Genomic DNA, 15,312 nt, shown 5'->3' on the forward strand with positions numbered 1-15,312 from the left:
AAAATGACAAATTTCAGTAATTCATGGAAAGAAAATGGAAAATTCCAACATTTCTTTTACTATCAAAGCCTAAACAACATGTTCTTCAAACGTTTAGTCAACTATTTTCTCCTTGGCTCTTTTTAAATTACGTTTTTTCCCTAAAGAGGTGCAACATCTAAATAATGGGAAAAAATTCCACAATTCATCAAAAATAAAAAGTTAGTGATTCAACACTAAAATTGGCATTTTATAAGCTGAAACATCAACTAAATAGGTCTGCTACTTATAGGATATCACCATGGTATCCATGCACTAAATAAATTGCTGACCATAACCACTAGTTTGAGTTCCAAAGTATTATTGGAGGACCAGTGGAAGAACTGCAAAAGGAGACTGAAAACAAGGAATTGCTAAAAGAAAAGTGAGTGGGATCAGTCACTAACAATATCTTGCTTCTGGTGTAAGTTTTGAAATACTTTTGGTGACTGGTTCCAATCATTCCCATTTAGCAGTTCCTCATTTTTTAAACCACGTAGTTGTGTTACCGTTCAGAGATGAACACACAGGTCTTGGTTTCAACTGAAACAAGAGTTAATTTTCTTCACAGTGGTTGGTGTGGGACTGTGTTTTGGATTTGTGCTGAATACAAGGTTGATAACAGAGAGATGTTTTTGTTATTGCTGGGCAGGGCTTACACAGAGACAAGGCCTTTTCTGCTTTTCATGCTGTCAAGATGGTGAGGAAGTTAAGGGTGCCTGGAACACTGGGAGGAGACACAACCAGAACAGTTGATCCAAACTGGCCAAAGGGATTCTCCAGACCATAGAACACTCAGTGAATAGAGTAGGAGGAAGAAAGAGGAATGGGAGGACATTCAAAGTGATGGCATTTGTCTTCCCAAGTCACTGCTGAGTGTGATGGGGCCCTGCTCTCCTGGGGATGGCTGAACACCCACCGGCCCATGGGAAGCAGGGAATTCATTCCTTGCTTTTTCTGTGTGCATGGCTTCTGCTTTCCCTTTGGAACTGTCTTTATCTCAATTTATGAGTTTTTTGCCTCTACCCTTCCACTTCTCTCCCCAGCCCTACCAGTGGAAAAGTGAGGGACCAGCTGTGTGGGGTTTGGCTGCTGGCTGGAGTTAAACCACAAGAGCATCGAAATAAACTGCGTTTTGTGTGCAAAAAAGAAGTAAGCAAGTATCTAAAAGAAAACTAGGTGAAAAAAATGTGACCAAATTAATTCTCTCAAGCACTCAAAAAAAAATTCTCAGTAGTATCACATCCTGCAACAGAACATGAAGAAATGGCTACAAATTGGAATACAATAAATTCTGTTTCAACATGAAAAAAATACCTGTTTATTGTAAGAACAAACACTGTGAGGGGCTGCCAGAAAAAGTTGTGGAGTCTCCAAGCTTAGAAGCTGGTCAAAAGCCAAATGGGCATAGTCCTGAGGAAGTTGCTTTAGCTGGCCCTGTTCTAAAGAATGGCAACTGAGTAGCTGATTTCCACAGCTCCTTTCCAATCAGTTCAGCCATCTTAACATATATCTGAATGAATCCTAAACTGCATGAACACACCAGCTTAGTTTACCAAGCTCTTAGCAATGACACCTGCACAAACAACTGTTCCATGCACTCCTAAGTCACACAGACACTCAGATTCAAGAAGGCTACAAAATTATCATCCAAGATGATCGAGGATAACACCCATTCAGACTCTGGAAACTCACATGCAAAGTAATTTCTTGTCTCTAATACTTTGAAGATAAAGATGAACATTAATATGATTGACAGAAATCAGAGTAAAATAGTTTTAACTCAAACTAGAAGGGATGCAAACTAAACTCAGAACTTATTTCTCTCTGAGAAAAAAAAAATATGCTTAGAACATTAAAATATTCACTGCAAGACAGTATGCCACAGAAGAAAAACTTAACCTAGTATCCACTATCAGTTTTGTGAGACTTACTAAAGAATCTCTGATAATCCAGTTACCAAATATGACTTCAAGTAAACCAGACCACCAAATACAGAATCTGCATTTGTATCAGCAGAAATTACAAAACCACAGTGCAAGTACCATGTATTTCTAGACAGCTCTTGGGCTTGTGTAATTTTCTGCATTAAGTCAACAGCTATTATCAAACTGATGGATGCAGAAACATACTACTTTATGTAAAAAAATAAAAGAAACATATTGGTTTTGCAGCAAAAACAATCAAATTTACATATGCTTAAACACCATAGTGAGGAAATTAATTTGCTTGGACTTTTAAGAATAAGAGACTGCAGTTACAAGCAAATATTAAACAAACTAAGAATAAAAACTAATGATGGGCATAAGATGGATATAAGATGTACCTATAAGCTCTGAAGGATTCTTATCACTGAAGTGTTCACATACACGGATAAATGTTTCTGTATTCTCAGGTGTAGGGCATTCACCATGCCTGAAAAACACAAAAACACAAGAATTAGGAGACCCCTGGGGGAAAGGCAAAAAGAGAAAAAAAAATTAATTTCTTCAGTTTGATCTTTCAAAATAAAAGCCAAAGAAATAATTAAACAGTGCACACAACTTACCCTTTACATTGGAGCTTTATATATTTAATTCCCTCTTTCTCTATATCATTTCTGTCATAGAATCTAGTGGTGTTGGTCAAGTCTACCAGCAAACCCATTTTAACCTAAAAAACAACAACAAAAAAAATAAACTTCTATATGTCGTTCATATACCAGACATTCAAATACTAAATGTCTAAAAACATAATAATTAAAAGCAACCACAGGCTACATTTGTAAGTCTAAAAATAATTAAATATTGTATTTGTTTATAAAATCCGTATTTTACCACCATTACAGAACATCTGCATTTCTTTGTGAAAGCTGGTGTCTAAATTAGCACTAGTCATCGACTCAAAAACTTCAGTTTGCTCCACTCAATGATTCTAAATAAGAAAATTCTGCTAACAGTGGCAAAATCTTGTAAAGAATTACTTTAACATGCTAAGAAGACAAACATGATGGAATCAAGTGCTCTTATGCAAAGCAGAACAATACTAAACACTGGCACAGTTAAAGTACCATAAAAAAATTAACTACTGAGACTTAAATATAAGTACACTGTCAGAAAAAATAACTCACTTTAATTTACTTATTAGAGTACAAAATAGTGCAAAAGAATGAACACATTTTCAAGTTAAAAAATTAATCAAATTAATTAAATTCTTAAAAACATCTTATTTAAAGCTAAAATGCAAAACAACCTCAGATATTCAAACATGCTGTCAGCACCTAAGGTGGCAGTGTTAAGCAGTCAGACGTTAGAGCATTCCTGAATCCAGGATGGGATGCCTTGCCCACTCTACCCTAATGTGTCACATCGTGCATCAAATTATTTTTTTAGTGTTTGTTTTTATAGCCGGAAAACAAGTCTTTTAAAGAGCATTGTGGAAATTACTATGTTTTTAAGAAGGATGGAAAAGCAGAAATTCCCCTGGGTGGAACAAAATCAGTGTATTAAAGTATATCCTACTGATCCTTGTTCCAAACAAATTTTCCAACAACAAACCTACCAGTTGTACTCTGCAAAAACAGCCCACTAACACACCTGAGCAAAGAAAGTATTTCTGGTTTTTCGCTCTTGTAAGTGTAAGCAATTGCTTTTGGACAAAAAACTCAATGTCACACTTTCAGGTAAAATCCAGTTATAACTAGAACACAGTTCAGAAACAGCAATTTCACATGGATGTGTTGTTTAGTAGAACCCTAAAGGAAAATTTCCAAATATCTACAGATAGCTTTCCAAGATAGTCAAACTTCTGATGATATACATTTGTAATACTTATATACTTTCATATTACTTTTATTTAATAAATATTAAAAAGCATTATGTTATGTCAACAGCATTAAAACTTCTAAAGTAATATCCAGATCAGTTCTTAATTTCTCATTGTCAACTTTGCATATTGTATTCAGAATACTTTATTTACTCTTATTACAGTGTTTTGCAGACATACAAACCACCTCACAAGGGGGTCCACCTGAAAACAATGTAACACCACCTGAAACGTCAACCATAAAGTGCCAATTGAGCTGCTAAACTGGAGACTGACAGCATCATAGACAGTAATTAATTCTGTAGAAATTATACAAGGCAATTAATTCAATTATTGCTTTCCACCCTCTCCATTCCCTACAGCATTTTGCAAATTTTTCCAAGACTACTTAATTCAGACTTCTCACTTACTATTCTTTTGCCATTATTATGTATAATTTCAATCACATACAAGTGAAGCTCATATGAAGTGACACTGTTCCTCACACACTTCATGGAGCAGCAAATAGGCATTGAGTGTAATTTATCCAAAGCTATAAAAGCATTTATGGCATACAGAGCATATAAGACCTGAAAGCAGGTTTCCTGCTTTACAGAAAGCCTAATCATTTGAATTCTCAAACCATGGGATTGACTGCACATAACACATTACAATTTAGAGACTGCAAAGCACAAGAAAATTATAAAGAATTTTTTAAAGAACAGGAGGAATATACAATATATCAAAGTATACAACTATGATTTTCAAAAAATCCATGCAAAAAAGAACACCAGTACCACTGAAACAAAATAAATGCCTTCCCCTCACTTCCCCACATTCCAGATATCCCCAGCTATTAATGCCTTATGCATGTGCTCTTCTGCTGTTGTGCAACAAAATGGGCTTTGCTAGGTTGCCCTGTATGACCCCAGAAGTTCCTCCTTAGACACTGGAGATTGAAAACAACCACCCCAAGAAGAAGAGTATAGTACAATACACTGAATTCACTCCAGTCTCAGGAATTTTTTATTGCATTTCTTACTGAGGAAAATAGTTTAGATCAGTGATTTAATGTATCTGTGAAAACAATAATATGGCTGAAAATTGGTAAGTAGTTTTCCTAATAGGAATTCTGTAACTTGAGTGTACTAATTACCCAAACATTCTTTTCAGTAAACTTATGTCTTAGCTCTTTGTGACAGAAATAAATCTACCTGCATAAAGCATAAACTGTGCTAACCTACCTACTCAAGAAATAAATTTAAAAAAAAAAAAATTATTCACGCTGTCACCAATTGCTCCTGCAATTTGTTTAAGAGAACATTAAGATACTCTGCCAATATTGGCTATCACAAGAAAAATGAGGCTGCCATGGCTAATCAAATCAGTTTCTAACATTCAGATTTTCAACAACCAGCTCTGTGAGAGAAGGAATCACACAGGAAGCTTGTTACAGACAGTTCTACCCAGACAGATGTTGTCTTAAATGCTAAACCAGTAGCTACAAAAATCTGTGGTAACATCAACATCTCTCTATTACAGAAATCCAGATGTAAAAGTTTCTCCTGAAGCCTTTTATTTGGGAGCTAAATTATATGGACTTAAGTAATAACCAGTTTTCAGAAGTAATTATTCTGCAAAGTACTAGCAGTAAAAAACACACTAAAATAAAATTACAAGAACCATGCAAAGTAAGCTACTTTCACCCTGGGTGGGAAAACTCACTCTTACAGGGCTCCTCAATTTCATGTTTATTTCATTGCTGGCCTGTTGATAAATTGCTAATCTACAAATGGAGCACTCCAGTAACCACTACATAACTTGGCAAATAAAAAAGAAATATATATTTTCAAATAGCAAACACTCATCAACAATGCCAGAGTCCAATACAATGTAATAGAATTTCTCTCAAACTCTCTGTTCTCGTCAAATCTATGTTCTGCTTGTTAATCAAAATTACCAAAATATAAGTGGGGATCTTCATGCTACTAATTTTACTATTGAATTCTAGTAATCTGATGTCACTCGAGACATGAATTTGTAGTATTACAACAGAACTGACAGATGTGACTACTGGAAAGGTTACAGAGTCTCACCATGATTATTTCTTTTTGGTGGCAAATCACTAAGGAGGCAAGCATTTAGAAATTCAGAGTAAGGTTGTGAAAGTACCTTCAAAACATACACAGAATTTTAAATTACTTTAAAACATGAATAAGATTGATTTGGGGAAAATTCCAGGTATGCCTACCAAATCCAGTCAGAGTCAAAAATAACATAATACATAAAAGAGGAACTCAAGTAGAATTTAGATGCATATGTCAGATACTGAAATATAACAGTTTATGGTTTAAACATTTTTATTAAGGATTTTTGTTCACTAAAACTGTATAATGAAGCTACACCGATAAAAGCTGCATCACCAAAGCCCACCCTGAATGGGCCCCCTAACTGAGGCCCTAGACTGTAAGCTGATCTTGAAACAGAGATTTCTGGAGTTCACTTAAGTTAACAAAATGAATTAAGCATTTATATTCTAGCTTATAGAGTTATGTGTTGAATTTTAACCTTTTACTTAAGAAACCTCTGCCAAGGTACAAAAGGGCATAAGAAAATGAAAATTTCTGAAGCTTCTTGTATAAAGAACAATACCAAAAAGGACCGAAAATACAAAGAACCCAGATAAAGAGGCTCCTCTGCCCCTAAGCCTCCCGAGACTGACAGACGGGACTCAGATAAGCACCAAAAGACCGAAAGCGCACGTGCAGAGAGGGAGAGTTCAAAAGTTCAACCATGAGGAAGACCACGATCTTCAGCCCCAAGAGACCACCAGAGACCCCCACAGGACCACCACAGCAAACCATGCATTTCTAGAAGGACATGGACCTATTTAGCATGAGAGGTGAAGACAGGCAGGCCCAGGGGTTGAATATGCACAGAAAAGTTGTGTAATGTACTGCATATGGAACACCTTTGTGAATAAAGGTTTGGGTCAGACTAAGGCTCAGGGCACAAGTCTTGGAGAGCAATCTCACTTGTGTCGGGTGCTAGCAATACATACCCACTTCATAACTACCCCAAGTTCTGGAGTCCATTTATTTATTCTGTGTATCACTTCAACCTGAGATAAGATAAAAGTGACACTATCCTCAGGTCTGGGCTGTGGGAGAAGAATACTTCCTCAAGAGAATTAAGTCCAGCAGCTTCGGGGTGGAGCCATAGCCCCAGGCTTATCTGCTGCCAGGTCTGTGTAGACTCTCCCCCAGCCCCGGGGAGGAGGAGAAGTTTTGGGTGCGTAACCTCCAAGCAGAGGCAGTGAATGCCCTGCACAAACTAGCTCAGCTGTGGGAACCCCCAGCCCAGGAACACCACATCTACAGGACATTCACGTGAGGGACAGCAGAGGGGGTGTCATGGTCCATCAAAGGTCCCCTGAATGGTTCCCCAGACCCTGCATCAGAGCACTGCACATGATGTAAAATTATGCAACTGACACAGAACCTTGCAAGGGACAGTGCCAAACTTCCCCTGCTCAGAGGAGGCACCTGGGCATTCCCACCTGACCCAACCATATATTAATCCACTGGATTCTATACTTTGTGGTGAAGGACCCTGCCCACCAAGAAGACCAAGAGGGGAGCAGCAAGATGTCATTGGGACCCATGAAAGGGCGATATGTTTCTATTCAATCTGTCTCTGTCACCCTTTCTGTGCCCCACCTACCTCTTTTTTCTATTTCTGTCTCTTTTTCTTTGTTTCTTTTACTGTTAAATAAACTGTATCCATTTTTTGGTATCAACATTTAACCTCATTTGGTTTTAATCTTCTTTTAGGAAATACTTTGACCCTCAGGATTATTACCATTTTATTCACAGAGTTCTGTTTGATCCTCTGTGATTAGAGTGGATCATAAAACCACAGATGCAAGAACTCTAACAAGAAAAATCCTACCAGTTCAAGCACTGAGAACAGGCACATATGCTTCACTGATCGTACTTTCTTATCGCATTACTGCACAGGTGCTCCTACCACGCTACACTGAGTAGTTCACTATCTACTTCATACCTAAACTTAAATAAGATTAATGAAATGAGGATTCCCGTCTTTTAGTCACCTAATTCTTCTGATGTTTCAGGTCTGATACTGTTAAACAATATCAGAATTTAACCTCGATCAACAGCAAAACCTAATGAAAAAACCCACAGAAAAAACACCACTTGCATGATTCAACTCATAGACACAATCAGAACAAATGGCACTAAACTTCTATACAAAGTTTAGTAACCAATTAAATTAATTATTCTTTGCCTGGCAGGCTCTAATCCCATTTCCTACATCTCCAGATGCACCAGACTGGCCACAACAGTACAGAGACTTACATGAAAGGCTGGAAAGGTCCTGTTCCAACCTGCATTGTCACAGTTTTGTTACAGCCCAGAACAACATGCAAACTGAAGCACACAGATAGAAATGGGCAAAACAGAGAATGAAATAGTGAGCCAGAACCACAAGTTTGTAGTGGTGGATGCCACAAGGTTTAATAAGGCAAAGTGCAGGGTCCTGTCACAGCAGCCCCAGGCAGTGCTACAGGCAGGAGGAGGAGTGACTTGAGAGCTGCTCAGCAGAAAGGGACACAGGGGTGCTGGTTTACAGCTGTCTCAGTATCAGCCAAAGCTGTGCTGCCCAAGTGGCCAAGAAGGCAAATGGTACCCAGCCTGTATCAGCAATGGTGTGCCCAGCAGGACCAGGGCAGTGATCATTCCCTGCACTCAGCACTGGTGCGCCCACATATCGAGTGCTGTGTTCAGTTCTGGGGCCCTCACTTTAAAAAAGACATTGAGGTGCTAAAGGGTGAACAGAGAAGAGCAACAAGGCTCATGAAGGGTCTCTTATGAGGAACAGCTGAGGGACCTGGGGTTGTTTAGTCTTGAGAATTCTAACCTGTAAGAAAACACTCAGAAATCCATTAGTTGCAGAGGAGACCTGGAAACATAAATGAACAAAAAATATTTCTGTACTGGTGTCCCAAACAAAGCCATCAACAACTTCTTCCTTAGATCTGAAAAGCAACACTTGAATAAATATTAATAATGACAACAATGTTTCAATTATTAGAAAATTTAACTTTACCTTCAGACTCTTTAAGTAGTTGGATAACATACTCGGGTGAAAACGATTTTCTTCAGCAACCTGTTCATCATATCTTGGTCCTAACATTGTCTTCAAAGGTAAAAACTTCCCTATGAAAGATAATAAAATTTTGCAGTATTTTATGCATACGTACTGTTACAACTTAGCCTTTCAAATCAACATGCTGAGTAGCTTTAGACATTCACCTTCAAGAATTACAGTCAACAGTAAATTTGAATATTTTTTAGTTATGAGTTCTCAGAATTCACAAGTTAAGTTTAAAAGTTTAAGGGAAATACAGGTCAGTTCATCTAAAATGGAGTAATTTAACATTTTTTGCTAACTTTTAGTGTAATTAAAGTCGGGAGGGCTACAACACAACAGAGTATAGAAAATTTAAACTCAGTAGAGCTGAAAACATGAAAACAGCATTTTAAAATAACAGTTTGTCATCCAATCATGTAAACATCAGTTTTGATTACCTGCAAATATAACATACAGTAAGGATCCCTGCAAAAAAAAAAAAAATAGGAACACTCTGTATAATCTCAAATAAGCATCTATCTTCCATGAAATAAACATTAGAAACCACAGAAGACAGACAGATGTGGAAACTATGAAGCTTTATGCAACTGGTTAGCTCAGGTTAGATGTTAGTGAGCAACATGAGAAACAGCCTCACTTTTCCCTTGAGATCATTCCAAAATTTACAGCTAAAAGGAGAGTTATTCTGTCATACAATCAACACTCATGTTAAATGGTAATAAATTATAATAATTTCAACTTTTTTGACTGTAAGAAAAATTTCCGTTTATTGCCCTTTGCCTTTTCATCTCAACAGTTACACACCCTCCACCCACCCTGGTAAAAGCTGTTGGGTTGGATACCTCCCCTCCATTTCCCCAGCTCTTCAACTACCTTTTTCTTTTTCAACTAATTTTCTTGCTTCTTTGTGTTCCTTGTCACCTCCAACACTATCATTCAGCCTCTCTCTGCTAGCCCTTCCACTTTACCTTGCAATATTCCTCTGTGCAGACTGATTACGCAAATCCTAAATTTACATGATCTATACTCAAAAATCTATCATCACCCTAATTTTTGAGAAACAACATCATGCTTGACAGTTTTTTGACTTTGCCACTTGTCACACCCATACTAACATATCTGCTCATTCATTATGGAACACAAAGAAGGTAACTAAGCTTTTTTAACCATGGCACTCAAGAACAGGAGCAGCACTGATGAAAGAGTCAATGGCTACATAAGAAAACCACCATCCTTTACAAGATGCTGGGAAAAGAGAAGAGTGTGAAAAGTGCCTAGAGGTTACAATTGTTTCCTGTAGCATCTGATATGAGACTGTGCGGTCGCACAGAAGACTCTCCTGTTCTCCATCTTCAGGAACAGAGAATGAACACATTCATTCTCTTCCTAGTAGCAAACCTTGATTTAGTGTCTGATTTCTTTTTGAGCAACCAAAATACATTCCTGTTCACTGACAGGAAAAGACAAAGTTGTCTAGTCAGCATCCCCTGCAGCATTTGAATGCCTACAGACAGCTGTGGAAGTGATGAATATTTCATATAGAGCCAATTTACTATGACTTTCAAAGCTGAAACACAGATATTTGGAAGTATTTAGGTGCTCAGCTTCTATAAATTCCAGTTTCTTCTTCTCTACCTGGAAAATCTGCTATTTGGTTTTTGTACAGATGCTTAAAATAACTTCTTCCCCATGTGCATACAAGCTTCTCATAAAACATCATCAAGCTATTGAAAATCTGAGCTTTAATTCTAAAAATGTTTCTAAAGTTTTTGAGTAATATGGACAAGTATAAAGGAGGCAGTAGCTACGGTCTCTTCTACAGTTTTACCTTACATCTTGTGCTAAAGAAGTGATGCAGTAATACCTGATTGCAACTCAAGCTGCCATGCATAACCTTTTGAAGATTAAAAACTCATTTGCTGAATTAGGAAATCCAACAGTAACAAAGTGATACTTGACATGAACATCAAAGCACCCCAAATCATTCAAGTACCTCAACTCCATTATGACAATAATTGTAACTCCTCAATAGAATTTCCAAATTAACTTCAAAATGTTACTGGAACCCTGACAACAGATTATTACCTACTTCGACAATTATGTTCAAATTTTTCAAATAGTTCTGAAAAATGGCTACTAAAAACTAATTTTCCAAATTAGTTACCTGTCTAACAGATGGTATTTCTTTAGGCTGAAAAACAGGTAAAAATTCTAAAAATAAGAGCCCAGTATATCAGAGCACAGACATCGAGTGGATAAATCTGAGGGAAATCAAAATAAACAATGTAAGGTATCACATTTTCTACATGTACATGCTCTAACTTTGTCACTTTTTTTACCTTCAAATATAATATATTATAGAGCATATATCCAGAGCATACCAGTGAAAAAATACTCTTAATTTAGCCTGATTTCCTGTGACATGAAGCTATCAACTCAAAACATGACATAAATAATTAAGTATGACCATGGTATGTTTAGATTGAGCATTGATTAGGAAGGCTAGACTGGGTAAAGTGTGAGGTTAAGGGAATAAAATTAAACAGTAAAATCCACCATTAAAAAAAACCACAGTATTTCTACAAAGTAAGTTTTCTGATTCAAGAGAACTATGCTGGATCTAAGCATCCATTTCACCAAGTATGTCATCACCAACATAGGCCAGTAACAGACAACTAGGAAAGAGTAAAATAATGCCAATGACAATCCATCATCCAGATTATTCTCCCCAACAACAAGCTATAGCTCAGAAACTTTCTGAACCACAAACATTACTCTTATTTAAGGTGCTTTCTCATGCGCAATATGGATGCTTTCCATAATATCCCAGAGTTCTGCATGCTACATGTGTGTCTAGAACAGGATTTATTAATATGCATCAATAGAAGGAGGCTGGAAAACACTGCTGAGACACTTTTCATGCCTCTTCTTCTGTATCTTGCTAGCACTTTTCATGGCAAAATTGCCAAGAGAATGGGTTTTCAGTGGTCATGAAAAGCAGATACCTGCTGGGATGGTGCTGCCAAGGCAGTAAGGCTGAAGCAACCTGATCACTTCAGAGTTTAGCATTCAGAGGAAAGCTCCTTTCATCAAAATTACTGAAGTTCTACTACAATGCAATAAATGTGAAAATGTGCGATTCTGAGGATAAAACCAGAAAGTGGCACAAACTACCAATATTTAAAGAAGCGAATAATGGCAGACATAGATGAATTCACATTGTCCAGGATAAAGAGCCCTATTAACCTGAATGAACCCAGTCTCACCAACAGGAGAGTTTCAGGACTCATTAGTACTTTTCTTGAGGTCATCTAGAAATCCTAGATGCCACAACTATGACACAAGATCATCACAATCAAACACTCAATGAATACGAGTACACAGAAGCCATACTAAACTTTTTAGCAACACTATTACTAATACACTATCAGATGGAAATAAAGTCGCACTCAGGTGCTTAGAAATCAGATTTAAACACTAATTAAAAATAGGATGTAACATCTGGGAGATAGTACCAACATCAATTAAACCCTAAAAATCCTCTCATGTAGAACTGCTAGATGTCTTTGAATGTAAAACAGCAAAAAAGGGAAGATCAGTGGCATACCTTTACTTTTGGTATATTGTTCACACTAAAAAAAGTAAAAGGTGAATAAGAACACATCCTGATAAAGCACACAAAGAAATGAGCCAAGCGCTTTCAGTTTTTTCACTTTGCATTAACTTCCTGTTCATGATTGCATGGAATGGAAAAGAATTACCTTGCAGTTCCTGAATATACACACACAAGCAGTGATGGCACAGCAGATGACACACTGATGACCCTCATTCATGCTTACTCTAGGTTGCTATTTCTGAGAAACCATGGCTCAAAAGACAAACAAAAGCCAAAAGTAACAGAGATCAAGAACTTGCGGAGAAGAAGAGCACAGAAGAATCATTAGTCTGTTTTTGTCATGGTCAAAGGCTTAGGCTATCAAATTTCTCTCATTAGATACAAAGTAATGTGTGCGGCCATGATCAGGAGAAAATGGACATGAGCATCCAACAACACTGTTCTTTAACTGAGCCAAGTTCAGAGAAGTGTAAGGAACTTGATGGAAACCAGTAACCCATAAAATGAGCAACTGATGTTAAATACTGACAAATGCCAAATAATGCATATTGATGATTACTGAGGATTAAACCAACTGAAATGTCTCACCAGGTTCTAAATATTGTCATCAGTGTCTTCCATTCCACAACCAGCTGCCATCAAAAAATGTAAGATGACGTGGAAATGTGGGATAGAAAACACAAGAGTTGTACCTATTAAGCAAATCATGGCACAGTGCCAGTTTAAATAACACACTCTGTAGAACATGTCGTGTTTTGAAAAAATACCTTCACATCATCATAGAGAGGGATATGAAAGGAGTGAAAACTAGAAAAAATTGGCAAAAAAAATAACTGTAGGCAGGAAGTGCTTGCATTATAAAGAAAAGAAGAACTTGAGAAAACTGAAAAGACACACTTGTTTACTTTATCTCACCAGGCAGCAGAGGAAACATTCACCTGAAGTCAGAATGATAGCTAACACACAATCAAAAACGCGTGTCTAGATGATAATGAATTCATTGCCATTATATGCCAGAAGACTTGCTACTGAGTAACAACCAAGACAGTGCATCATGGGCAAGAATATCCAAGAAGACAGCAACCACTAACAAACCCTGAAATACAAGTGTAACACTGGAGTGTTACACAGCTAAAGCACTCAGGAGCACATTGGTGACTGGAAGGGCACTATCAGTTAGCAGAATAACAAATTGACACAGGTAAGACTTCAGAGCATTCAGGAAAAAGAGACTCAAACATGGAAGAGGCTGCGCAGAGGACTGGTATCACAAAATTGGTCAGGGTGGAGGGGACCACAGAGGGTCATCTGGTCCAACCTCCCTGCTCAAGAAGAGTCATCCTACAGCATATTGCACAAGACTAAATCCAGATGGCTCTTGAATATCTCCAGTAAGGGAGACTCAATAATCTCTCAGGGCAATCTGTTCCAGTTCAGTCACCTGCACAGTAAAGCTCTTCCTCATGCTCAGGTAGAACTTCCTGTCCATCAGTTTCTACCCACTGCCTTTTGTCCTACTGCTCAGCACCACTGAGAGGAGCCTGGCTCCATCTTCCTGACCCCCCCACCCCTTTAGATATTTATACAAATTCATGAGATCCCTTCTCAGTCATCTCTTCTCGATGCTGAACAAGTTCAGTTCTCTTAGCTTTTTCTCCTAAGAAAAATGCTCGAAGCCTCTCATCAACTTAGTAGCTCCAGTACGGCACCTTCTGCATGGCTGGCTGTCACGTCTCTCATCAGATGTGACAGACAGGAAAAGTTTCAGCCCGAAACTGAACCACTGCGAAGCGAGAGCCCCGCACTAAGGCCCCGGGGGGCAGGAGAGGGCCCGTACCCCCGCAGCTCTGGGTGAGGCGGGGCGAGTCCGTGTCAGACGGGGGCACAGCCCGGGGGGAGGGCGAGCCCGGCGCTGAAGGCAAAGCCCTGCTGCTGCCGCGGGCCGGGCTTTAAGGAGAACAGCCACCCAACGGGACTCGGGTCCGGGACAGACACCGGCCTGGAGCTCGGGGTGGAGCAGCGCACAGCCGCAGCCCCGGGACAAAGAGGCGAGAGGCCGCGAGGAGGAGCGGGGCCGGCGGGCAGCGGCGCCGCAGCGGAGGGGCCGCGCCCGCCGCCGCCCCGCGGCCGGCACGGCCGGAGCGGGCCGGGCGCTCACCTGCCACGGGCTGGCCCCTCCTGGGGCAGTGGAGCCAGCGCGGCGGGATCTTGTTGTAGGACATGGCGGGGCCCGGGCGGCCCCGGGGGAGGGAGGGAGGCGGGGAGGGGGCGCGGGGCGGCCCCGGGGCGCTCAGCGGCCCCCGGCCCGCGGCGCCTCCATGGAGAGCCGGCCCGCCTCGGCCGCCGCCGCACACGGAGCGCCGGGAGCCGCTTCCGCTTCCGGGCCCCGCGGCCAGGGGCGGCGCCCGGCCGGGAGGAGGGCGGCTGAGCTGCGGCGCCTCGTTCCGCCCGGGCAGGGGAGCTGGCCGCCCGCTGCTGCAGGCTCCTCCTCTTGTGCAGAGAGGGGCCGCAGAGCTGGGGAAGGGGCTGGAGCGCGAGTTCTGTAAGAAGCGCCTGAGGGAGCTGGCGGCTCCGGGGGAACCGTATCGCTCTCTGCTGCTGACTGAGAGAAGGCTGCAGCCAGCTGGGGCTCGGCCTCTTCTCCCAGGCAACCAGCAGTAGAACAAGAGAACAGTCCTAAGCTGCACCAGGGGAGGTTTACACCGGACATTAGGAGGAAT

At 40.0% G+C, this 15,312-nt stretch overlaps 1 protein-coding gene across 6 annotated transcripts in view; it reads right to left on the reverse strand.

The window, feature by feature from the left end:
- The window catches only part of RNGTT (RNA guanylyltransferase and 5'-phosphatase), a 169,512-nt gene extending 154,585 nt beyond the window's left edge, over positions 1-14,927 (reverse strand). For 3 of the 6 annotated variants that reach the window (XM_085576440.1, XM_021545647.3, XM_085576441.1), the window contains exons 1-4: positions 14,751-14,926; positions 8,932-9,041; positions 2,567-2,670; positions 2,345-2,433 (exon numbers count right to left, since the gene is read on the reverse strand). In XM_085576440.1, coding sequence (XP_085432566.1) covers positions 2,345-2,433; positions 2,567-2,670; positions 8,932-9,041; positions 14,751-14,814 — 367 coding nt within the window. In that variant the 5' untranslated portion in view covers positions 14,815-14,926. Of the gene's footprint in view, positions 1-2,344; positions 2,434-2,566; positions 2,671-8,931; positions 9,042-14,750 lie in introns of all 6 variants that reach the window. The other 3 variants (XR_014954231.1, XR_002466815.4, XM_085576439.1) reach the window with 2 other exon arrangements.
- Positions 14,928-15,312: the final 385 nt, after the last annotated feature.

Source organism: Lonchura striata, chromosome 3, assembly GCF_050655825.1.
Source record: "Lonchura striata isolate lonStrDom1 chromosome 3, ASM5065582v1, whole genome shotgun sequence".
In the NCBI taxonomy this organism is placed as follows: Eukaryota; Metazoa; Chordata; class Aves; order Passeriformes; family Estrildidae; genus Lonchura; species Lonchura striata.